General features: G+C 45.4%; 1 protein-coding gene across 6 annotated transcripts in view; it reads left to right on the forward strand.

The window, feature by feature from the left end:
• The window catches only part of EPB41L4B (erythrocyte membrane protein band 4.1 like 4B), a 1,171,543-nt gene that overhangs the window by 138,447 nt on the left and 1,006,050 nt on the right, over positions 1-27,046 (forward strand). For all 6 annotated transcript variants that reach the window (XM_073678479.1, XM_073678478.1, XM_073678481.1 and 3 more), the window contains 2 exons: positions 21,851-21,893; positions 23,701-23,779. In XM_073678479.1, the coding sequence (XP_073534580.1) occupies positions 21,851-21,893; positions 23,701-23,779 (122 nt within the window). The remainder of the gene's footprint in view (positions 1-21,850; positions 21,894-23,700; positions 23,780-27,046) is intronic.

Genomic DNA, 27,046 nt, shown 5'->3' on the forward strand with positions numbered 1-27,046 from the left:
CACCTGAAAAAATGCTATCAACTTGCAGATACCGGGTTAACAGCACTCTGAACCTGTCCTGCACCCAGACCTCAGTCCTTACCACAGGGAGGAAACTTTTACTTGGAGTCTGAACAAACAGAAATGGGAATTTATTAGACAAAGTTCTCAGAGCACTGCTAGGAGCAATCTTTGATTTATTTTCAAATCTAACAAGAGGTTCGAAAAAACCCCATGATTCCTGCCTATTAAGGGTTATATGTATCACTGGTCTCCTCTTACGGAGTGCAGAAACTGCTTGGGCCTTCTTTGGCTCCGAGATTATGACAAAACCATAACCTGTGCAGTTCACCTACTATAGATCATGACCCTGGGATTAACTGTATTCCAAACTCTCATCTAACATTTTTCAGAGGAATTGGCCTTTAAAAAAAAGTTACATTAATTTGTGCGCTGCTGAGAACATAATGAATAGCCCCCTTTCTTACAAAATGTGCTGTTCTTTAGCGTTGGAAAGCAAAAGTGAACAGTCTGGAAGTACTGTTGTCATTTTCAACTGATTTAGTGTATTTAATTGTATGCAGACCTCAGGTTTCGGGCTTCTAACAGAGAAAGTGGTTCAACTGGTTTCTTGCTCTTCGTTTCATTCACTAACAAATCTAAGATAGTTTGAGGACAAAAGTTTGCATAAACTAGTGTAAACCTGACAATTTTTCAAAGCTAGTTCCTACATTCAACCTTTTTTGTATAACCATCAAAATTAATTTTGCTCATTTAAAGAGAATCTGTCACCCCTGCCACTTATCTGACTTCTAATATGGGCATACAGGTGATAGAAATGTAAATCTATACCTACCTGTATACCTCATATTAGTGGTCTTGTTGCTGTGAAATGTTTTTATTCAATCAAGTTTCTGATGTTTGCAGGCCCGGGGACTAGAAGAAATCCTGCCTACTGTGTGAAGTACAATGTTCCCCCCCTCTCCTGCATGTCACAATGCCTGGATTTGGCTGCTGCAACTGCACATCACAGGGCACTGTGGCATGCATTGGAGCGGGGAAACATTATAATTACCACAGGCTGGATTTCTTCCAATAAAATTTATAAAACCATTTTTTTTTAGGGACCACACCACATTTGAAGTCACTTTGAGGGGTTTATATGACAGAAAATACCCAAAAGTGACACCATTCTAAAAACTGCACCCCTCAAGGTGCTCAAAACCACATTCAAGAAGTTTATTAACCCTTCACGTGCTTCACAGCAACTAATCCAGTGTGAAAGGAAAAAATGAACATTTAACTTTTTTTCACAAATTTTACATTTAGACCCCAATTTTTTATTTTCACAAGGTTAGCAGGAGACATTGAACCTCCAAAAGTTGTTGTGCAATTTCTCATGAGTATTCTGAAACCCCATATGGGGGGGGAAAGCCATTGTTTGGGTACACGGCAGGGCTCGGAAAGGAAGGAGTGACGCTTTGGAATGTTGACTTTGATGGAATGGTCTGTGGGTGTCATGTCAGGTTTTCAGAGCCCCTGATGTGCCTAAACAGTGCAATGCCCAGCAAGTGCCCCCTTTTTGGAAACTAGACTCCCAATGAATTTATCTAGATGTGTGGTGAGCACGTTGAACCCCCAGGTGCTTCACAGAAAATTATAACATCGACTTGTGAAAATAAAAAAAACACATTTTTTCCTCAAAAATGTTAAAAAAAAATATATATATATATTTTCACAAGGATATCAGGAGAAAGTGGACCTCAAATGCTGTTGTGCAATTTCTCCTGAGTGCGTTGATACCCCATGTGTTGGAGAAAACTACTGTTTGGGTGCATGTTAGGCCTCGGAAGGGAAGGAGTGACACTTTGGAATGCAGACTTTGATGGAATGGTCTGTGGGCATCATATCACATTTTCAGAGCCCCTGATGTGCCTAAACAGTGGAAATGCCCAACAAGTTCCCAATTTTTGGAACTGATACCTGATTTGTGAATTTTCTAATGTAGTGTCATATGTCAGTTGTGTAGTGTTTGTGAGGTTGTCATACGTCAGAAATTAATTTAGTAGTGCATGGAACGAAGTATGGTACCTTCTGAAGCATTCTTTCATGCACAGACCGGGTTTGTCGGGGCAGGTGTGGCATTGATAAATGGTGTCCTTGCGTATTCCCCTTTTGTAACACACTCAGCACCTCTTTTGAAACTTACCTTTTTTTCCTGTTGGAGGGACCTCCCCCGGGAAATGCTGGCCTGATACAATTCTCGGTCCTTCAGTTCCGGAAGTACTGGGGCCCGCTCCATCACCACTGCCAAATATCAGGGCCTTGATAACTACCTCCCGTAAGTGAAGGTACGACGTAGAAGTCTGGCCTGCACATTGTGATAGAAAGAAAGCGTTGTGCATTGCCATCTGTACGATGTGCACGGCCAGCTTCTTGTACCACACCTTGGCCTTTCTCAAAGCACTGTACGGCTGGAGGACTTGATCAGAGAGATCAACTTCCCCCATGTATTTGTTGTACCCCACTGCACAGTCTGGTTTGATGACCTGTGTAGTGGAACCTCGTACAGTGCTGAGGTTGCTGCCATCACATGTATGGTGGTCAAGAAAAGGACATCCCTCTTGTCCTTGTACTTGACCACCAGTAGGTGGTCGCTACATTGGGCTCTGCTCTCACCCCTTCTGAGCAGCTGCCCAATTAGTGTCTTTGGGAGGCCTCTCTGATTTTTGCGGACAGTACAGCAGGCTGCGGTACCTCGCGTAGAGAGGGACTTGAAGAGAGGGACAGTGGTATAAAAGTTATCCACGTAGAGGTGATGACCTTTATCCAGCAGTGAGTGCACCAAATCCCACACAATTTTCCCACTCACTCCCAGAACAGGGGGGCATTCAGGGGGTTCAATCTGGGAGTCCTTCCCATCGTAAACTCTAAACATGTGTGTACCCTGAGGTACTCTCACAAAGTTTATACAGCTGATTCCGTATCTTGCCCTTTTACTGGGCAAGTACTGCCGGAATCCAAACAGCCCCTTAAAAGCGATTAAGGACTTATCCATGCAGATGTCCCTTTGGGGCACGTACACTTCAGCAAACCTGTTGTTGAAGTGCTCGATGACCGGCCGAACTTTGAAAAGACTATCAAAGTTCGGGTCATCGCGTGCAGGACACCATGCATTATCGTTGTAATGCAAGAACTTGTTTATGGCCTCAAAACGTCTCTGGGTCCACGAAGCCATGCAGGCGAAACGCGCGTTGAGGCTCGCTTTTCATTCACTCACTGCAGATCCTCCACATCTCTGACTACTATGTCTCAAGGTAATGCTTGGCAATTTAAGATTTATGCACATTGATGTTACTTACATGCTTTGTGAAGACAACGCTTACCTGCCTTTATAGCCTTTTGCTGAGCCTTATGCTTTTAGCTCTGGTGTCCTTCTAACAAGTAAGACACAGGCTATGTTGCACATTTGAATATATACTTGTGCACATGTAGTGTGGAGTATTCTGCAGCTGGGTTAATGGTTTCTTTTTCCTTTGGGTATTTCGATCTTATCCTTTACTTTGCCCCTCATCTCAGTCACCCATAAATTGTTTTTTATTGTTGTTTATTATATGGAATATTGTGTATAATAAAATATACTGATTTTTTGCACTAATAGCTATATCTCTGTCTGTTTGTTTGAGAGTGGTGTCCTCCACATATATCTTAGTGGATCCTGGTTACATCTCTCTATCCTTCTGTTGTCAAGATTATGATATGGAGCTCTTCTTATAGGTTTATATAAAAGTTATCCACGTAGAGGTGATGACCTTTATCCAGCAGTGAGTGCACCAAATCCTACACAATTTTCCCACTCACTCCCAGAACAGGGGGGCATTCAGGGGGTTCAATCCGGGAGTCCTTCCCATCGTAAACTCTAAACATGTGTGTACCCTGAGGTACTCTCTCAAAGTTTATACAGCTGATTCCGTATCTTGCCCTTTTACTGGGCAAGTACTGCCGGAATCCAAACAGCCCCTTAAAAGCGATTAAGGACTCATCCATGCAGATGTCCCTTTGGGGCACGTACACTTCAGCAAACTTGTTGTTGAAGTGCTCGATGACCGGCGGAATTTTGAAAAGACTATCAAAGTTCGGGTCATCGTGTGCAGGACACCGTGCGTTATCGTTGTAATGCAAGAACTTGTGGATGGCCTCAAAACCTCTCCGGATCATGACCATTCTGTACTCTGGAGTGTTATGCAAAATGTCAACACTCCAGTATTGCCGAACTTCTGGCTTCTTCAGAATCCCCATATGAAGGACCAGGCCCCCAAAATTTCATCATTTCTACTGTGTCCACAGGAGACCAGATAGAAAGTGATGAAGGGGGGTTTTGTTCCAAAAATTGATGAGCATATAAATTAGTTTGGTCCACCATGAGGTTTTTCAAAATCCTCAGAGAAAAAGACTTTGAAAAAGTTATTTCTGTGAGGCCGGTGGTGTCAAACTTGATTCCTGATTCCGCCACGAAATCCGGAATCAATGGCTCATAATATTTGGGGGGCGAGATCCATATGGGGTCAGTAGTGGGGGGCTCTGGTTCATCTTCTCTCCTGCGATGACTGCTGGGCGGTTCAGCAGCACCTGAGGAGGAAGAAGAGGACAACAACGAGGAGTCTGAAAAATAAAGAAAGGTGGGATCCTCTCCCTCGCTGTCAGTGTCGGATGCAAGAAAAGCATATGCCTTCTCCGCATAGCGAGTTTGGGATGAGCGGGACATTTTTTTTTTATGTATGTGGTGCATCTGTGTCAGTACTTTATTTAGAGTGTGTGTGTCAGTGTGCATGGTGTAAACTTTTTTTTTTTTCTGAAAAACAAAAAGGAAAAACCGTAGGTGGTGCAAACATGCTCGGCGGCTGCTGGATGTGCTTACGAATGTGGTGCAGAGGAGGGGGGGGGGGAGTGTAAAACTACGAGCTCGAGTGCGGATCAGTTATCTGCGGTCACTGATCAGCGCTCGGCCGCTGCAGGAAGCAAGAAAAAAAAACTGACAAAAGTCGAGCGATCAAGTACTGATCAAGTAATGATCAGCACTTGGTGGCTGAAAGGGGGACGGGAAGGGGTAGAGGGGGATCGGGGTGGATGAGGAGGGATCAAAAATCCTACTTACAGTTGTCGTCTGTCAGATGTCTTCTGTAAGATGTCTTCTGTAGCAGCAGCAGTAGCGGCGATTGTGGTGTCACAGGCTTCTGTGGCACTGCAAGGCCCAGCATCGCGCACAATCGTACAGCGCGACGCCCTCTACAAAAGAGAAAAGGTTAGTGGGAAAAAAAACGTAAAGTAGCGAGTGCTGATCGATGATTTATCTCACCGATAAACGCTCGGTGGCTGCTGGATGCACGTACCGAGGTGGTGCAAAGTGGAGGGGGAGGGAAATGGATAGGGACAAAAAAAAGTCCTGAAAAGCAGCGAGCACGGACGTAGTCACTTGTCGGCGCTCGGCTGCTGCAGGACGCACAATAAAAAAAAAAAAACTGGGGGGGAGGGGGATTGGGGTTGGAAGGGGGGTAAAAAGAGGTGGGGGGGATTGGGGTGGATGAGGGGAGATCAGAGATGGACTTACCAAAGTCTTCTTTGTTCTTCTTTCAGAAGCAGCAGGATCAGCAGCAGGCTCTGGACCAGGATCCATAGCTTACCGCAGGAGACCCAGGACACTGAGGAGACCAGAGCTGGTAAGAGTAAGGTCTTGTGGTGTTACAGGTGCTTCTGTGGCACCACAAGGCCCAGCACAGTGCAGATCAGTGTATGGCCGCTCTGTAGAAATGCTTACCAAGTGTGAGGAGCTGCAGGGTGGTCACAATGGGGTGGTAGGGTTGTGACAGGCAGGTCACAGGCTGGTCACCTCCTGGTCAGGCACTCTGATTGGTGCGATCAATGTACTTTTGGAAGTGTGCTACTGCTTTGCGTCGTTGTCTTGCTGGAGGACCCATAATCTTCGACTCAAACCAAGTTTTCTTACACTGGGTAGGACATTTCACTCTAAAATCTCTTGACAATTCTCTGATTTCATGATTCATGTGATACGGTCAAGGCAGCAAAGCAACCCCACAGCATTATATTACTCCACCATGCTTCGCTATTGATAAGGTGTTCTTTTCCTCATAAGCTTCATTGCACCGCCTGTTAACAAACTGTTGCTTTGCATTGCCATGAAGCTGTATTTTTGTTCCATCTGTCCACAGAACATTTTCCCAGAAGGATTGTGGTTTGTCAATGTACTCTTTGGCAAAGATCAGTAGTTTCTTTTTATGTCTTTTCTTCAGCAATGGTTTCTTCCTTTGCCATCGACCATATAGCTCTGCTTAGTCCAATTTGTGGCGTATGGTACTTGTTGAAACCATGACCCCAGACTGTTCCAGGTTGGCCTTCAGGTCTTTGGATGTTTGACGAGGTGTTTTTTCCACCAACTTTCGAAGAACTCTCTTGTCAATTTTCCTCTTTCCCCCACGTCCAGGGAAGTTCTTGACGATTCCATGCTTGGCAAACTTCTTATTAACATTGTGCACTGTTGATACTAGGATACCGAGATCTACAGATATGGCCTTATACCCTTTGGAAGTCTTGTGTTTACTAGAAAAAGCAGTTCTGATGTTCTCACACAGCTCATTTTGTCTTCACCATTGTGACAAAGGAACAGGGTCTACCATGTGGCTTTTTAAAACACTGAAGTAAGGTTAAGGGGGGCTGGGACATCCCGACACTCCCCTTGCATTGTTTGCCGCCCTGAAACGAAGCGTCATCAGTGACTCTTGTGTCAGTGTCTCCCTTGCGCAATCTCCCCCCTGTGCATTGTGCGATGAGTGTAGCGTCTGCTCTGCTGTCTCCTCAGATGAATAGTAATAAGTCAGAGGCAGAACGGTGTCACTATGCCCAACAGAGACCAGTGATGTCATCTGCGGGGTCGGCGCTAGTCCTCCTGCACACCGGGTATAGAGACACCGCTCTGCTGCCGGCTAATTACTATTCATCTAAGCAGACAAGAAACCGGATGCTGCTCTCAGTGCACAGGGCACTGAGGGAGACTGTGCAAGGAGGAGACACTCAGGGATAGGGCAAGGGCCAGACCCTGAAACTAGCGTCACTGATCATGCTTCGTTTCAGGGCGGCAAACAAAGCAAGGGGAGTATCGGGATGTCCAACCCCCCCTCCCCGATGACTCTTCGTTTCAGGGCTGAAAGGTGAATGACATCAGTTTCATCCAGTAGATGATTATTTATTTGAGTATCCTATCATGCACTGGGATTCTCAAATGAATATTCATACAAAGTGGGTAATATAAACAGAACCCTAAGTTCCAGTACAAAGTGAAAGGGTTAGGGTTTCAGATTAAGAATTTAACTCTTAACCCAGTGTCAACATGAGTTTTTGAGAAATCAGTCGTCAAACTTATTTGATCAGCTTCTTTGAAGAGGCAAGTTCTACACTGGACCAGAGTAAGGTCATAGATGTTATCTAGAAGTACTTTTCAAACTGCATTTGGACTCTCATGGGAAACAGAGGGTGGTTAATGATGGAACACTCCCTGGTTGGATCACGGTTAACATTGGAATAAAACAGGGTCAGTATTGGACCCTCACCTTTTTAAATATTTGTCAATGATGTTGAGGACATAGTCAAATTGTATAATTTGCAGATGATTCCAAGCTTATCAAGGTTGCTTTCTAATATGTAATGATCTTCCTCTGGATTGATAGAGAAATTTAGGGAAGCTTGAGTTGACAAATTGCAGTTGAAGTTTAACATGGATAAATGTAAGGTGTTATTGGGTTGAGGATATGCAATGTTCAGTTATGTGCAAAATAGTAAAACACCCGCTAAAACTGTCACTGAAAATGATTTGGACATATTGGTAGACAGAAAAGTCAACTTTAGTGGCGAGTGCCAGGCTGCTGCAGCCAAAGCAAATAAAATCATGGGTAGTGTTGAGCCACCCCCGTAGTGTTCGGGTTCGGTTCGGTTCGTCGAACACCGGGATGTTCGAGGAACTGTTCGTCGAACACCTTAGAACACCGTCGAACACCGTTAAAACCAATGGCAGGCAAACAAAAACACATAGAAACACACAGAAAACACCTGCAAAGGTGTCCAAAAGCTGACAAACTGCTCAGAAGACACTCTCTTTAAAAAAGCCGGCCGGCAAATTCAGCAGCGGCATACACCGGTACCCGACAATTTAGACAAGAAGGAATAGAGCATCACACATAGATTAGATAGATAGAAACATGTCAGTCACACATATAAGAAGCACAGTGACAGTGTTGGTTACTGCACTTGTCATTTAGTGTAAAGGATTTATTAAAAAAAATATTAGTGTTTTCATGCACCGTCTCTTTAAAAAAGCCGGCCGGCAATTCAGCAGCGGTACCCGACAATTTAGAACAGAAAGATAGAGCATCACACATAGATTAGATAGATAGAAACATGTCAGTCACATATATATGAAGTACAGTGATAGTGTTGGTTACTGTACTTGTCATTTAGTATTAAAATAAAGGATTTATTATTAAAAAAATTGGCGTGGGGTTCCCCTTAATTTTAGGCTCTAGCGGAGGTTAAGCAGACGGCTGGGGCAGATGTTTGAAGCCTGGGAAGGGGGTAATACCCACGGAGCTTCCCAGGCTACTAATATCAGCCCCCAGCTGAATACATAGCCTTTACTAGCTATTAAAATGGGGGACCCCCCAAAAAAAATGACGTGGGGTCCCCCCTAATTTAATAGCTAGCAAAGGCTAGGCAGACAGCTGGGGGCTGATATTAATAGCCCAGGAAGGGAGCCATGAATATTGGCCCCCTCCCAGGCTAGAAACACCAGCCGTCAGCCGCCCCAGAAATGGCGCATTCATAGGATGCGCCAATTCTGGCACTTAGCCTCGCTCTTCCACGCTGCCCTGGTGCGGTGGCAGGGGGTAATAGGGTTGGGGTTGATGTCAGCTTATAATGCCAGCTGACATCAAGCCCAGGTTAGTAATGGAGAGGCGTCTATAAGACACCCCCATTACTAACCCCATAGTCAAAGTTAAAAAAAACACAAACACCCAGAATAAAGTCCTTTAATTGAAATAAAGACACAATCCTTTATTGTTCTAAATTAAACCATACTTACCATCACGCCCATTCCAGCTGAAGCCAACGATCTCCTGCAATAAAAGAAAAATAATAAAGCAACCTCATCCTTACCTTTCCATGGTTCCCACGACAGCTTCAGCTCTGCTACATCGAGATGACAGGCTGGACCGCAGCAGAACGCTGCCATCCAGCCTGTCATCCCGCAGACACTGAGAAGCGCAGACTTGCTTGCGCTGCTCAGCGTCTCTCTGTGACGACATCCAGATGAGCCGAGTTCATGTCCAATGAACTCGGCTCACCTCATGCACGTCACTGACAGCGTGGGAAAATTCTCACGCTGAAGCGCTGATTGCAGGAGAATTTTCCCACGCTGTCAGTGACGTGCAGGAGGTGAGCTGAGTTCATTGGACATGAGCTCACCTCATGCACATCACTGACAGCGTGGGAGAATTCTCCTGCACTCAGCACTTCAGCGTGAGAATTTTCCCACGCTGTCAGTGACGTGCATGAGGTGAGCCGAGTTCATTGGACATGACCTCGGCTCATCTGGATGCCATCACAGCGAGACAGTGAGGAGCGCAAGCATGCCTGCGCTTCTCAGTGTCTGCGGGATGACACTGGATGGCAGCGTTCTGCTGCGGTCCAGCCAGTCATCTCGATGTAGCAGAGCTGAAGCTGTCGTGGGAACCATGGAAAGGTAAGGATGAGGTTGGTTTATTATTTTTCTTTTATTGCAGGAGATCGTTGGCTTCAGCTGGAATGGGTGTGATGGTAAGTATGGTTTAATTTAGAACAATAAAGAATTGTGTCTTTATTTCAATTAAAGGACTTTATTCTGGGTGTTGTGTTTTTTTTAAATACTTTACTAGAAATTCATGGCGGTCATGTCTAATACTGGCGTGACCCCATGAATTTTGGGCTTGGGGCCAGCTGATAATACCAAGCTGGCCCTAACCCCTTTATTACCCAGTGAGCCACCGCACCAGGGCCCTGGATGAGTTGGGTACAGCGCCAGAAGATGGCGCTTCTATGAACGCGCCATTTTCTGGGGTGGCTGCGGACTGCAATTTGTAGCGGGGGGGGGCCCAGAAAGCTTGGGCCTCCCTGCGCTGCAGATTCCAGCCCCCAGCTGCCTAGTTGTACCTGGCTGGACACAAATATAGTGTGAAGCCCCACTTCAATTTTTTTAAATTATTTCAGGAAATTCATGAAATAATTTAAAAAAAATTGACGTGGGGCTTCGCACTATATTTGTGTCCAGCCAGGTACAGCAGGCAGGAACGGGCTGCCCCCAACCACCAGCTGCCTATTTGTACCTGGCCGGACACAACAATATAGGGAAGCCCTTTTTTTCTTAATTATTTCATGAAATAATTTAAAGAAAATTGACGTGGGGCTTCGCCCTGTTTTTGTGTCCAGCCAGGTACAACTAGGCAGCTGGGGGCTGGAATCCGCAGCGCAGGGAGGCCCAAGCTTTCTGGGCCACCCCCGCTGCAAATTGCAGTCCGCAGCCACCCCGGAAAATGGCGCGTTCATAGAAGCGCCATCTTCTGGCGCTGTACCCAACTCATCCAGGGCCCTGATGCGGTGGCTCACTGGGTAATAAAGGGGTTAGGGCCAGCTTGGCATTATCAGCTGGCCCTAAGCCCGAAATTCATGGGGTCACGCCAATATTAGACATGACCACCATGAATTTCTAGTAAAGTATTTAAAAAAACACAACACCCAGAAAAAAGTCCTTTAATTGAAATAAACACACAATTCTTTATTGTTCTAAATTAAACCATACTTACCATCACGCCCATTCCAGCTGAAGCCAACGATCTCCTGAAATAAAAGAAAAATAATAAAGCAACATCATCCTTACCTTTCCATGGTTCCCATGACAGCTTCAGCTCTGCTACATCGAGATGACAGGCTGGACCGCAGCAGAACGCTGCCATCCAGCCTGTCATCCCGCAGACACTGAGAAGCGCAGGCTTGCTTGCGCTCCACAGTGTCTCTCTGTGAGGGCATCCAGATGAGCCGAGTTAATGTCCAATGAACTCGGCTCACCTCATGCACGTCACTGACAGCGTGGGAAAATTCTCCTGCACTCAGCGCTTCAGCGTGGGAGAATTCTCACACTGAAGCGCTGAGTGCAGGAGAATTCTCCCACGCTGTCAGTGACGTGCAGGAGGTGAGCTGAGTTCATTGGACATGAGCTAACCTTATGCACGTCACTGACAGCGTGGGAGAATTCTCCTGCACTCACCGCTTCAGCGTGAGAATTTTCCCACGCTGTCAGTGACGTGCATGAGGTGAGCCGAGTTCATTGGACATGAACTCTGCTCATCTGGATGTCGTCACAGAGAGACGCTGAGCAGCGCAAGCAAGCCTGCGCTTCTCAGTGTCTGCGGGATGAGAGGCTGGATGGCAGCGTTCTGCTGCGGTCCAGCCTGTCATCTCGATGTAGCAGAGCTGAAGCTGTCGTGGGAACCATGGAAAGGTAAGGATGAGGTTGCTTTATTATTTTTCTTTTATTGCAGGAGATCGTTGGCTTCAGCTGGAATGGGCGTGACGGTAAGTATGGTTTAATTTAGAACAATAAAGGATTGTGTCTTTATTTCAATTAAAGGACTTTATTCTGGGTGTTTGTGTTTTTTTTAACTTTGACTATGGGGTTAGTAATGGGGGTGTCTTATAGACGCCTCTCCATTACTAACCTGGGCTTGATGTCAGCTGGCATTATAAGCTGACATCAACCCCAACCCTATTACCCCCTGCCACCGCACCAGGGCAGCGTGGAAGAGCGAGGCTAAGTGCCAGAATTGGCGCATCCTATGAATGCGCCATTTCTGGGGCGGCTGATGGCTGGTGTTTCTAGCCTGGGAGGGGGCCAATATTCATGGCTCCCTTCCTGGGCTATTAATATCAGCCCCCAGCTGTCTGCCTAGCCTTTGCTAGCTATTAAATTAGGGGGGACCCCACGTCATTTTTTTTGGGGGGTCCCCCATTTTAATAGCTAGTAAAGGCTATGTATTCAGCTGGGGGCTGATATTAGTAGCCTGGGAAGCTCCGTGGGTATTACCCCCTTCCCAGGCTTCAAACATCTGCCCCAGCCGTCTGCTTAACCTCCGCTAGAGCCTAAAATTAAGGGGAACCCCACGCCAATTTTTTTAATAATAAATCCTTTATTTTAATACTAAATGACAAGTACAGTAACCAACACTATCACTGTACTTCATATATATGTGACTGACATGTTTCTATCTATCTAATCTATGTGTGAAGCTCTATTCTGTCTGTTATAAATTGTCGGGTACCGCTGCTGAATTGCCGGCCGGCTTTTTTAAAGAGACGGTGCATGAAAACACTATTATTTTTTTTGATAAATCCTTTACGCTAAATGACAAGTACAGTAAGCAGCACTTTCACTGTACTTCGTATATATGTGGCTGACATGTTTATATCTATCTAATCTATGTGTGAAGCTCTATTCTTTCGGTTCTAAATTGTCGGGTACAGGTGTATGCCGCTGCTGAATTGCCGGCTTTTCATGTTTCACTGTTGGCACTGTTCCCATCGATTTGGGCAATCACTGTAATGCCACAACCACCATGGCTGTGGCATTACAGTGAGTGGCAGGCAATCCCTGCATGATTGGTGCTCTAAATAGCGCCAGACATGCAGGACACGCTTTTGGTGCACGAACAGTTATCGAACATAACCTCGAACAGCCGAATTTTTTGCAAATCGTTCGGGTTCGTCGAACAACTCGAACACCGCCCAAAACAGCTCGAATTTGAGATTGGCGAACAGTTCTAGTCGAACACCGCTCATCTCTAATCATGGGATGCATTAAGAGGCATAGATGGTCCTCACCAGAACATAGTTTTGCCTCTATACAAACCACATTTATAATACTGTGTACATCTTTGGGCTCCAATGTATAGAAGGATATAGATGAGAAGTGGGGTGCAGAGTACGACCAAGGTTGTTAAAGCATTGGGTGATCTGCAGTACCAAGACAGATACCAGTGATTATGTGTGCTGTCTCTAACATCATGTTCTCCCTCTTTCTAAAACTGAATCTTTACATAATTGAACTTCATGTTTCCACTCCCTACTGACCTACCTAAACTTGCTATTTCCATGTGTGTTGCTATTGTATCTTCCAGGCTCTAAGCCTGCTGTCTTAATGTTATGTGACTCAGATCTTCACTCCTTATGACCAATCACTTGCACACTCATGTCCTACTGTCTTACCTTTGAAACTGCAAATATTTCACTGTTACTCTTAGTCATTCTTATCTAAACTACTGCAACTTACTACTAATTGGTCTTCCTTTTAATAAACTGAGCCATCTCCAGTCTACCCTGAATGCAGCAGCCAGGCTCATTTGTGTCCAGCCGAAATACAGATGTCTGCATTTTTTGCCAGTCATTGTGCAAACTGCATATCTGCTACAGTATACAACATAAACGTATCACACTCACTCACAAGGCTGTCCATAGTGCTGTACCACCCTACATATCATACCTCACTCGACCACCACCATACCCATGCTCTCTGTTCTGCTATTGATCGAATATGGACATTCCTCAAAATTCAGAACTGCCATCAACATCTTCAAGATATTTTCTTGTGCAGCACCAGTTCTCTAGAATGCATTACTCCAGACTATCCAGTTGAGTCCCAGTACCCACAAGTCTTTTTAGACTACCTACCACATCATTTCACTAATCTATCTTTTCTCCTTTCTTTGTTTCTACATTCTCTTCAGAATCTGGTCATTAATCTCATCTCTTCCCATACACTCTATGCACTCAGTCGCATTTTGTATATGGACATAGACAGGAGCTGATTGCTATCAGTTCTTGTAGTTTTACCCGATTACCCTTAAAGGGGTTGTCCACTGCTTTATTCTTCCCCCGGGGCCCCTAAGACTTCTTGTAATTACCTTCTGTTGCAGATAATGCCTGTGAGTGGCGCTCTCCTCTGGGCCAAACCCCTGCCAGTCCACCAGAAAAAAGGTTTTTCCTCTTACCGGAGCTGGGGAGGTACCTGGATCATCAGAAAAAGAATTAAGAACAACTGGTTTGAGGAGAGATACGTGGAAGGAGTTGGGAAATCCGTAAGGTGGCCGGGAGTTTTAACTTGTAGGCCACTGGATTGATTTGCTTGAGGACTTCAAATGGACCGATGAACCGTGGACCCAACTTATAGGAGGGTATTTTGAGACGAACATGTTTGGAAGAGAGCCAAACCTTGTCTCCCGGATGGAATTGAGGCGGATCCAGACGTCTTTTATGAGCATGTCTCTTCATCCGCTCGGAGGATTGAAGAAGTGCCGATCTAGTGTCCTCCCAAATGGTGGAAAACTCGCTGACCAGAGACTCCGCAGCAGGATTGTCCACTGAAGCAGAGACGAGAAACGGAATCCGGGGGTGTTGACCGTAGACCACAAAGAACGGGGACTTGGAAGAAGATTCGCTCACATGGTTATTATAGGAGAACTCTGCTCATGGTAGGAGCTCTACCCAATCGGTGTGGTGAGCGTTGACGTTCTTGTCCGTAGGGCGGTAATGTAGGGTAAAGTTGAAACTGGCGAAGAACAAAGACCACCGGGCCTGACCCGGATTGAGTCTTTGGGCATTTTGTAGATATGCCAGGTTTTTGTGGTCAGTATAGATGACCACCGGGTGCAGAGCCCCCTCTAGCAGGTAATGCCACTCCTCCAGCGCCAATTTGATGGCTAGCAGTTCACGGTCTCCTATGGAATAATTGCGCTCGGACGTGGAGAAGAGCTTGGTGAAGAAGCCGCAGGTTACCATTCTCCCGGACAGGGATTTCTGGGTGAGCACCGCTCCGGCTCCGAAAGAGGAAGCATCAACCTCCAGAAAGAACTGTTTGTTGCAATCTGGACGGTGCAGCACCGGGGCAGAAGAGAAGGCTTGTTTTAAGGAGAGGAATGCCTCCTCCGCTTCGGACGTCCATTCCTTAGGATTAGCACCCTTACGGGTGAGTGCAGAGATGGGTCCAGTCCTGGAAGAGAAATGCGGGATGAAGTGGCGATAATAGTTAGCGAAGCCCAGGAATAGCTGAATCGCCTTCAACCCCTCCGGTCGGGGCCACTTTAAAACGGCAGGGACCTTCTCGGGGTCCATCCGTAGACCAGTTTTCGAGATAATATAGGCCAGGAACGGAAGAGAGGTCTGCTTGAAGAGGCATTAATCAAATTTTGCGTATAGGTGATTCTGCCTGAGCCTAAGCAGGACCTGACGAACATCCCTCCAGAGTGTGGGTAGATCCGGAGAGAAGACCAAGATGTCGTCCAGGTACACCACCACGCATGAATATAAGAGGTCACGGAAGATGTCGTTAACTAGTTCTTGGAAGACGACTGGAGCATTACAGAGGCCGAAGGACATCACACGGTATTCAGAGTGGCTGTCTCGGGTATTGAATGCCGTCTTCCACTCGTCTCCTTGGCGGATCCAGACCAAGTTATACGCCCCACGAAGATCGAGCTTGGAGAAGATCTTCTCGCCTTTAAGCCGGTCGAACAGCTCTGAGATGAGTGGCAGTGGGTATTTATTTTTGATAGTAATCTGGTTAAGTCCCCTATAATCGATACAGGGGCGTAGTGAGCCGTCTTTCTTTTTTACAAAGAAGAATCCAGCTCCAGCCGGGGAGGTAGATTTCTGGATGAATCCCCTAGGCAGATTTTCTTTGATGTACTCCGACATGGCCTGGGTTTCGGCCTGCGACAAGGAGTAGATACGCCCACGGGGTGAAGTGGCACCGGGTACCATGTTGATAGGGCAATCATATGGCCTATGAGGTGGCAGTGTCTCTGCCTCCTTCTTGTCGAAGACATCTGCATAGGACCAGTGAGGTGCCGGTTGGCCTAGTTAAATTAGCCGGAGTACACGGAGGTCGAACCGGAACCAGGCAGGTCTCATGGCAATCCTGCCCCCAACGGAGCACCTCACAGGATCGCCAATTCAGAACGGGTTCATGTCTCTGTAGCCAGGGTAAATCTAGCAAAAGGGAGTGAGAGAGTCCGGATAGCACATGGAAGGAGATCATCTCCGAGTGCAGCATTCCCACCTGAAGGGTTACAGGCTCTGTGACGAGCAAGATGGTCACCGGAAGGAGTCTTCCATCCACGTAAGCGACTGCTAATGGTTCAGCCAGAGGTTTGGTGGAAATCTGATACTTCTCTACAAGGTTCTTGAGAAATGAGATTCCCAGCGGCTCCGGAATCAAGATGTGCGGTTTCAAGGAAGCGGTTCTCTCCACAGGAGATAGAGATGGACATAGTCAAGAACGGAGAGGATTTAATCTTGCCTAGGACGACCTCTCCGAGTGGTCCTAGACACTGGAGTTTCCCGGCTTCACTGGGCAGGAATGGATCAGATGCTTCTTACTACCACAGTAGAAACAGCTCCCCTCAGCACGGCGTGTTTCTTGGCGAGACTTGACCATCTTGGTCTGGTCGATCTGCATGGGTTTGGGCGAGTGTGCCCGGGGAGTTGCAGGTTGGGAGGCAGGTTTCTGGAAAACAGGAGCAAGACGAGGAAATCTTCTCTCCCAGGTAGTCTCCTTAGCTCGTTCCAGGAAACGGATGTCAATCCGGGTAGCTAGTGACACCAGGTCATCCAGGGTGGTAGGAATGTCCTGGCCGGCTAGCTCGTCCTTGATCCGTCCGGAAAGACCCTCCCAAAAGGTGGACACCAGGGCCTCGTTGTTCCAGGCAAGCTCAGAAGCGAGGGTACGGAACAGTATGGCATACTGGCCCACGGTGAAACTCCCTTGGCGGAGTCGGAGCAATGAGGAGGCAGTATAAGTCCTTCGGCCGGGCTCATCGAAGACTTTCCGGAAGGCAGTGAGGAAAGCCGGAAGATCGGACACCAGGGGATCCCCTCTCTCCCATAGAGGGTTTAGCCATGCCAATGCTTCCCCGGTGAGGTGAGACATGATGAATGCCACCTTTGCCCCATTGGAGGGAAACTGATGTGCCAGTAGTTCAAAGTGCAGCCTGCAGTGGTTCAGAAAACCCCGACATAAGACGGGGTCACCCCCAAAACGAGGCGGCGCAGAGAGCCGGGGTCCTGAGCAGGATGCCGTGGCACTGGTAGGCATAGGCGCCGCCGGAGCGGGTGTCGCTCGGCTCGAGGCGGACACTGGTGAAACGGACAGCGTGTCCAGGCGAGAGTTGACAGACCGCAGGTAGGTCAGGATGGTTTCCTGTTGGGATCTGACGAGAAACCTCCTGATACAGGTCAGCAAGTGAAGGAGCCTGGGGGCCACTAGGTTCCATGGCCCGTGCAAACTGTTACAGATCCAGGTGGTGGAACCTCTGTGCTGCGGTGCAAGAAGGGACCAGAGGGGCGTAACTAGGTATCAACTCGGACTGACCAAGGTCGCACGGCTGCTCAATCGACTCCGTGAACCAGGGAAGGACCGAGCAGAGGGACCAGGTGCTACTCTGGACCAGTCCTTGTATGAGAGCAGGTGACTCCCATGGGTCAGAAGGCAGGTACTGACCGGTATAGCAGATGAGCACGGCAGGCAGGCTGACGGGTGATCCGGGAAGACGGACTAGCAGACACCATGGGTAGCTGGCAGGAGCCTCCAGGTAGGCTGGCTGGTAGGCACGGCAGGTGACTGGTACGTTCTCCGGGTAGGCAGACAAGCTTGGCCCATAGACAGACTGGCGGGTTAGGACTGTAGGCTGACCTTCGGGCTGGAAAGTGTACTTGGCAGGCGGACACAGGTAGTCAGGCTGGGGAACTGGACTAGTAGTCAGCCCGGCGGACTGGACTGGTAGTCAGCCCGGCGGACTGGACTGGTAGTCAGCCCGGCGGACTGGACTGGTAGTCAGCCCGGCGGACTGGACTGGTAGTCAGCCCGGCGGACTGGACTGGTAGTCAGCCCGGCGGACTGGACTGGTAGTCAGCCCGGCGGACTGGACTGGTAGTCAGCCCGGCGGACTGGACTGGTAGTCAGCCCGGCGGACTGGACTGGTAGTCAGCCCGGCGGACTGGACTGGTAGTCAGCCCGGCGGACTGGACTGGTAGTCAGCCCGGCGGACTGGACTGGTAGTCAGCCCGGCGGACTGGACTGGTAGTCAGCCCGGCGGACTGGACTGGTAGTCAGGCTAGCAGCGGAACCTGAGGGCTGAAGCAGAGTTTAGAACACAGAGCTACAACCTTGCACGGAGGACCTCTCATATAAAAGGAGGTGCCTTTCATATGAGAGGTCCTCCGGCCATTGGCTGGGGACTCCTTAGGACTGTGCGCGCGGCCCCTTTAAGAGGGAGGAAGCGCGCGCCCTAAGCACAGTGCTCTGGAAGCTGCGCGCGCCAGCAGCAGCGGGAGGGCCGGAGGACGCCGGGCCCGGAGCGCGGCGGTAAGGGGGACGGCGTCTCTGCCTGGCAGGGGGCTGAGACGCCGATGCTACAATTAATTTTATGAAACATACAAAAGACAAAAAATATATCTCATACCCTACCATCATTATATATAAATGTAAAGCAAAGTTGCATATGAAATATAGGGTACTTGGTGAACTATTTTTGATCAAAAAAAGTATACAAGCCGTCCCACAAGCGACAAGGTGACCCTAAATTGGGACGGTCCTACACTGTCTATATTAAAAACCTTACTGTATATCAAAGTTGAAGTAATGCATATAAAAGGGTAGACAAATAGAACCGGGTCCCAATATCAGACCACCTAAGCCCGTGGTAAGCTACATATATACTAACCAGCTCAACAAGGGGCATTGGTCACTATGCCCTTTTCTGCATTTGAAAATTTTAAGTATATAAACACCGTGCATTGACTGATATTTTAGATTTATGGAGAAATGTTACTTTTAAGTAGATTGAGGTTTACAGTTCAAGACCCAAAGCCATTGTCTTAGATGGGTACTGAAAGTGAAAACACAAACACTGACTTTTTGGCAGTTCTCTCGTTTTTTGATCACAAGCATCCGTGTGACTTCTGCTGCCTGTCAGTGTCTGCAGTGTTCACTGGCATTAGCCCTGAGCCGCACAGTCACTGATTGTTTATGTACAAGCAACACCTGCCCATTGCTTAAAAGGCCTGGAGAATGGGAGTGCCACTGGATATGCCAGGGAAACGAGAAGTTCGTAGGCCATATATAATAAATAGTACTCTGAAATGCTAAAACACAAGTTGCTCTAGCCCTCTTCAGAGTGTACATCAACCTTACTGCAAATATGACTGCTGTATGTTCAATTCATGCAATTAATGAAAATGCCATCTTTTTTAGCATTGACGGGACCATACAAAACCTATTGAAATCAAATAAAAAAAAATCTTCTGCCTTTAATCATTTCGATCTTTTTTATGCCTTATCTCGACATTTCTGATGCACCAATAAAGACAACCAAATGCTTAATGTTGTTTTATTGTGATCTGATAGTTTCAATGACCTAATCCTAAAAATGATTTATGTGTGCAAGCTAAAGATACGGTAGCTGTCCTTTTCTCCCTCTTTGAACAACTGCATATACAGAGCGGTTACTGTGCTACTTTGCCTCCTGTACACATTAGTATCTCTTACACACGGTCTCCTCATAAGCATGCTGCATATATAACCTCCATACAGAGTATATGAATCCATAATACAAAAACTTGCTGCTTCTAAATCATTTCTGTTCACTTCAAGGGAACAGAGCTCTATGGGTTTGTGCTGTTGAGGTGTTTTGTAGCAATGTCAACCTTTTATTTATTTGAATATTTTAGAAAAATGTTTAAGGACAAAACCCAAGGAAGAAGCACAACAAAATTAGCATATTCCCTGTAGTAAGTAAATATGCAAATGGTAATAGTACATGTAAATGACTTATGAAACTTAGTTTACACAATTTTGATCAAAAGAGCGTAAAAGCCATCCCACCAAGACAAGGTTTTCTTTGGTTTTGTCTGTAAAACGGCCACAGTGTGAATGAGCTTCTACACATTACACATATACCAACTTATACTCCGGCTCATTTCCATGGTTTTGCAAATTATTTATTAATTGTTATAATTTGTATCATAAACTTGAATATACAGTATACGGAAAGTATTCAGGCCCCTTTAAATTTTTCACTCTTTGTTTCATTGCAGCCATTAGGTAAATTCTAAAAAGTTCTTTTTTTTTCCTCATTAAAGTACACTCTGCACCCCATCTTGACTGAAAAAAAACAGAAATGTAGACCTCTTTGCAAATTTATTAAAAAAGAAAAACTGAAATATCACGTGGTCATAGGTATTCAGACCCTTTGCTCAGACACTCATATTTTAAGTCACATGCTGTCCATTTCCTTTTGATCCTCTTTGAGATAGTTCTACTCCTTCATTGGAGTCCAGCTGTGTTAAATTAAACTGATAGGACTTGATTTGGAAAGGCACACACCTGTCTACATAAGACCTCACAGCTCACAGTGCATGTCAGACCAAATGAGAATCATGAGCTCAAAGGAACTGCCCAAGGAGCTCAGAGACAGAATTGTGGCAAGGCGCAGATCTGGCCAAGGTTACAAAAAAATGTCTGCATTACTCAAGGCTCCTAAGAGCACAGTGGCCTCCATAATCCTTAAATGGAAGAAGTTTGGGACCACCAGAAGTCTTCCTAGACCTGGCCCCCCAGCCAAACTGAGCAATCGTGGGAGAAGAGCCTTGGTGAGAGAATTAAAGAAGATCCCCAAGATCACTGTGGCTGAGCTCCAGAGATGCAAAGGGAGATGGGAGAAAGTTCCACAAAGTCAACTATCACTGCAGCCCTCCACCAATTGGGCCTTTATAGTAGAGGGGCCCGACGGAAGCCTCTCCTCAGTGCAAGACATATGAAAGCCCGCATAGTTTGCTCAAAAACACATGAAGGACTCCCAGACTATGAGAAATAAGATTCTCTGGTCTGATGAGATGAAGATAGAACTTTGTGATGATAATTCTAAGCAGTATGTGTGGAGAAAACCAGGCACTGCTCATCACCTGCCCAATACAATCCCAACAGTGAAACGTGGCAGCATCATGCTATGGGGGTGCTTTTCAGCTGCAGGGACAGGACGACTGGTTGCCATTGAAGGAAACATGAATGCGGCCAAGTACAAAGATATCCTGGATGAAAAACTCTTCCAGAGTGCTCTGGACCTCAGACTTGGCTGAAGGTTCACCTTCCAACAAGACCATGACCCTAAGCACACAGCTAAAATAACAAAGGAGTGGCTTCAGAACAACTCTGTGACCATTCTTGACTGGCCCAGCCAGAGCCCTGACCTAAACCCAATTGAGCATCTCTGGAGAGACCTGAAAATGGCTGTCCACCAACGTTCACCATCCATCCTGACGGAACTGGAGAATGGCAGAGGATCCCCAAATCCAGGTGTTGCAAAACCTTGTTGCATCATTCCCAAGAAGACTCATGGCTGTACTAGCTCAAAAGGGTGCTTCTACTCAATACTGAGCAAAGGGTCTGAATACTTATGACCATGTGATATTTCAGTTTTTCTTTTTTAATACATTTGCAAAAATTTCTACATTTCTATTTTTTTCAGTCAAGATGGGGTGCAGAGTGTACTTTAATGAGAAAAAAATGAACTTTTTAGAATTTGCCAAATGGCTGCAATGAAACAAAGAATGAAAAATTTAAAGGGGTCTGAATACTTTCCACACCCACTGTATTGATATAATGCTAGATGATGTCATTCACACAGTTGACCATACGGTCTCTTTTTTTTTTTTTCTCAAATTTTAGCATTGGCTGGATCATACAAAACCTATTAAAAAACAAATAAAAAGTAAGTACCTTTTGCATTACATAGATTCATTAATTTGTTATTTAATGTACCCCTGCTGGGTTTGTTTTTATTTCCCCATCCGTTAGTTATCAGTACTGTATGTACAGTGTGTGAATACCGGACATCACCTTCTGCCGTTTCCAGCACTGCTGCCATCCTCTTCTGCATCATGTGACCACAGCTGTGACTTGCCGACTCGCACACATTTACATTGAGGAAGTGACTTCCAGTCCACACAGAAATGACTGGTCACCGCTGTGGTCACATGATGCAAAGGAGGACTGGAGCAGCCCTGCAGTGCAAACGGCAGAAGACAGTGACTGAACATTCTTTACTGATGGCTAACAGATGTACATACAGATGTAGAGGTAATTTGCAGGTGAATAATGTTTAAGTCCTGTCTGGCAGGCTTACCCGGTGCAGCCGTTACAGGGAGAAAGTGAAGTTTGGGGGTGGTACAGGGAGCTGTTACAGTCCCCACTCACTGCATAATGAGCATAGTGTAATCACAACCCGACACATGGATTGTCAGATCGCTCTTCAGTGTGAGTGCCGGAAAGTGATCACAGCGCTCTCACTGTATAATGAGCAATGACCGTAACAGCTCCCTTCACTATCCCGATGACTAGCAGCAAGCGCCTGCAGCGAGAATAAAGCTTTATTTTCTCCCAATAGCCTCTGCTCCAGGAAGCCTGTCAGCCATGCTTTAAATGCCATTTATCTGCGGATTACATTATAGCTGCAATAGCGGTTCTGGAGGTGACTGGTTCCCTTTTAAAGAGACTGTCTGAATTAGGGCACATTCACAGGACCGTATTCTGTAGCTGTTTCCGGGGCATTTCAAGTGTGGTATATACAGTAAATGAATTTTGTATTTTTTCATAAAATGGATGAAACGGTCACACTCGCATGTCTGATGTCTCTAGATGTGAGCGATTCACAAGTATAACATGTTTTTATTTTTGTAAGACTGGAAATACTGACTGTGCTGAGAAATAGACATTTTTTCAGTAATTCTAGTTTAGTGCAGATATCACACACTGATCTTGGTGAGATATGATTGTGTAATGTGATCATTAAAAATAAAACCTCTTGCATGATCACAACTGCAGTGGATTAAACTGACCAATGCGAACTGTATTCTGGAGTGTGTTCATGTAAAGTATGATGTGGCGACTAGTGGTCATCAACACCACAAGATACCTGACGCTTCCCTTTCAGTTGAGATCATCTCTTCATTCCAGAACTTGAAACCATGTAAACAAATCTGGATTTTAATCTGTCACCTGCTTTTTGCTGCGCCATCTGAGAGCAGCATGATGTAATGGCAGAGACCCTGATTCCAGCAATGAACTTTTGCTGAGCTGCCTGCTGTACTTTTCGACAAAATTACTCTTGTCCGCTTCAGATCTACTAGTTCTTTGAATGCTGAGCTCTCTATAACCTCATTCACACCACTGATTGGCTGCTTTCTGCCTATGCACAGTACACACAGAAAGCTACTAATCAGTGGTGCGGGTGGGGTTATACAGAGCTGAGCATTCAGAGAACTGGTAGATCTGCGGCAGATAAAGCAGCGGTTTTATCAAAACTACCGCTATCAGCCCAATTATGCGGCTCTTAGAATAGGTGGTAGAAATTTGGTGATAGATCCTCTTTAAGACCCTGTGCCAGTCACATGACTACTTTTTAGTATGGTTAGTTGATAACCACAGCAACCATTAGAGACTGCATATGTAATCCTTTGTCTTAAACCATTATTATGCACTGTAATAATTTTTTTACCATGCTCTTGTATTTTTAACAGTTGGCCCTCCGTATACTTTGCACTTTCGAATTAAATATTATTCCTCAGAACCAAACAATCTACATGAAGAGTTTACAAGGTATGTTTTGTGTGTGTGTGTATGATCGACAAAGGATACCATAGCATAGCATTGTACTACATTCAATTTTAATAAGATTGAAATATATTCTAATCACCAACTATTAACTCATGTTTTTGCTGCGTTTTTAACCCTTCACAACTTTGGGATTTTCCGTATTTTTGCGTTTTCTTTTTTTTCTCCCCTTCTTCCCAGAGGCGTAGCTTGTTTTTATTTTTCCGTCAATATGGCCGTGTAAGGGCTTGTTTTTTGCGGGACAAGTTTTGCTTTTCAATGGCACCATTGATTTTACCATATAGTGTACTGGAAAACTGGGAAAAAAATCCAAGTGCAGTGAAATTTCAAAAAAAGTTAAATTCCACAATTGTTTTTGTTTTTTTTACCACGTTCACTAAATGCTAAAACTAACCTGCCATTATTATTCTCCATGTCATTACGAGTTCGCAGATAGCAGACATGTATAGGTTCTTTTTTGAGTGGTTAATAAAAATCAAAAGTTTGTTTTAAAAAAAAAAAAGTGCCATTTTTCTAGATCTGGGGTGGGGCGAGCGCTTACTTTGCGCACCAAGCTGACGTTTTTATTGATACCATTTTGGGGTAGATACAGCATTTTGATCACCTGTTATTGCATTTCACTGCAGTGTTACGGCGACCAAAAAAAACCCCCATAATTCTAGCATTTTGATTTTTTCCCCCCGTTTACCGATCAAATTAATTTAGTTTATATTTTGATTGGGCATTTCTGAATGCAGCAATACCAAATATGTGTATTTTTTTATTTTTTTTATTTTGAATGTCCGATTGCTTGTGCCATACACAGCAGGGCTTCAGGCCATGGGCCGGTGTTCTTCGGAGATCTGCAATGACAAGCATAGGGTTCTTCTGCAGAACCCTGGCTGTCATGCCAACCCATCGGCGCCCTGCGATCATGTGATAAGGGCGACGATGGGCGGGGTTTGTGATGTGCTTCCGGTAAGCGTGAGTTAAATGCTGCAGTCAGAGATTGACAGCGACATTTAACATGTTAAAGCACCACTCCAGCATTTTTTTTTTTTTTTATATATATTGCACCGCTGGAGTGGTGCTTTTAAATGTAAGTTCCCGGTCCGCTTCCGCTGCCTTCACCGGTTTCCCCGCTGCTCTGGTCGGTCTCCTGTTAAAAGTGACCTGACGGCGCGCTCCATTGTATGCTGGATCATGTCGGAGGTCACTTTTCAATACAAGTCTGTGAGAGCCTCGTTCTGGCTCTCATAGACTTGCATTGAGAGCTTGTGAGTGTAGCTTCTGATTTCTGGCTGTCAGAAGTTGCGCTCACAAGATGACGCCACAGGACCGGAGCAGTGCTGTAAACTAGGGAAGATGCCGGTGGGTGAGTATACTGGGGGCAGAGGGCTTTCACATAAAGCACTAGAAAAAAAACGCCGGAGTGGTGCTTTAACAGCCACTGGTGGATCACAATTCCAACCGCAGCTGTTAGGGGTACATGACAGCTGATCTAATCACCCTCATGTGCCTGAAAAGATGCAGGCTCAGCACTGGGGCCTGCATCAAATGCCAGGACACAACCTTTGACTTACCTATATGAAGTTTAATTTCTACCCAACATGAGAAAGAGAGGTCTTTAGTACCTGAAAAGTTTACCTCTTGCTGTCTTCACATTTATACATTTACTTAGTTGAGAACTTTCCTGGTACATGCCAGACACCAAAGTTGTCCATTGTAGGAGTATAGTGGGTGAATGACGCCCTATGGATGAGTATACATCATTATAGACTGCTCTGTTGAATGTGCATGTTTTTTTTGGTTTTTTTTTGCACTAACAATGTCCATATGAAAAAAAAATCGCAGTATTAGGTACATACGGACTATAAGATGCACCACCCACTTTCCTCCAAAATTTTGGAGGAAAAAAGTGCTTCAAATATAGTCCAAAAAATACGGTATTATGTAATTGAATGAAAAACGTAAATTTTTCCATTTCAATTGTCTATTTTCATCTGTTAAAGTGATACTAATAGCCAAACAATTCAAAATATACAACAATACATTACTGACATTTAAAAAAATATCAGTGACCAATATAGCTCCCCACTCTTTTGAATAACACTCATAAGTCTTTCTTCCATGCAGTCTGTCAGTTTCTTAATCTGTTGACTATCAACTTTTTAGGCAGCACCAACCACAGCCTCTAAGACACTGTTCAGAGAGGTGTACTGTTTTCATTCACCGTAAACTCCTGTTTAAGAAAGGCTCACAAGTTCTCAATAGGTTAGGCGAAGAAAGGGCCATGTCATTCTTTCATCTTTAAGGCCATTGCTGACTAGCCAAGCAGTGGAGTACTTTGATGCTTGCGATGAAGCATGGTTCTGCATAAAAATTATGGTTTTCTTGAAAGATGCAAACTTTTTCCTGTACTGCTTGAAAAAAGTGTCTTCTAAAAAATAGCAGCAGGTTTGGGAGTTCAGTTTGATTCCATCTTCAACCTGAAGAAGTCCAACTATCTCATTTTTAATAATACCAGCCCATAACACTGTCATTGACCAGATTGCCTCCTCGGACTCTAGTAGAGGATTGATTTCACGTATCTATATATAACTATTGTTAATTTAGAGTGCAACAAATAAAATGGAGGTTAAGTCTAAATGGGAAGTGGAGCTAGGAGATATTTCTTTGAAACAATGGAAAGAGATCCTTGAACTAATCCCAAGGTTATTACAAATATATCTTGTCCACAGGGTGTACAGAACCTCAAGCTTCCTTTTCAAAATAGGTGCCCACCCAAATGCAAAATGTGTGGTAGCGAGAATGGTCACCTAATGCACATGATGTGGGAGTGTGTTTCGATAGAAGCCTCTTGGAGGGGCGTATTGGATCTTGTGGAGAGAGTATTTGGGGTGAGACTGGAACCTGAACCCAGAAGATGTATACTTGGTCTTTTGGGGGAATTTATAGTCATAGTCTCTCCAGTGGCTCTGGGCATCTCGAGGATTCTTTTTCAGGCACGTAAACTGCTAGCATATCATTGGTTAGATTCGAACCCTCCAAACTTAACAGAATTGAAGAATAAAATTAATTGTCAAGGATAACATTCAAACATGACCTTCTCATCTCGTCGCCTATCTGTTTGTGCCCCCAAAGTTCAATTCTAGGACCTCTGCTCTTCTCTATCTACACCTTCGGCTTGATAAAAGTCCCATGTCTTTCAATATCATCTCTATGCAGATAACACACAAATCTACCTCTCTGGACCCAATATCACCTTATTAA

The sequence above is a fragment of the Phyllobates terribilis genome, unplaced genomic scaffold (assembly GCF_046119375.1).
Source record: "Phyllobates terribilis strain yellow unplaced genomic scaffold, ASM4611937v1 Scaffold_4__5_contigs__length_816908805, whole genome shotgun sequence".
NCBI lineage: Eukaryota > Metazoa > Chordata > Amphibia > Anura > Dendrobatidae > Phyllobates > Phyllobates terribilis.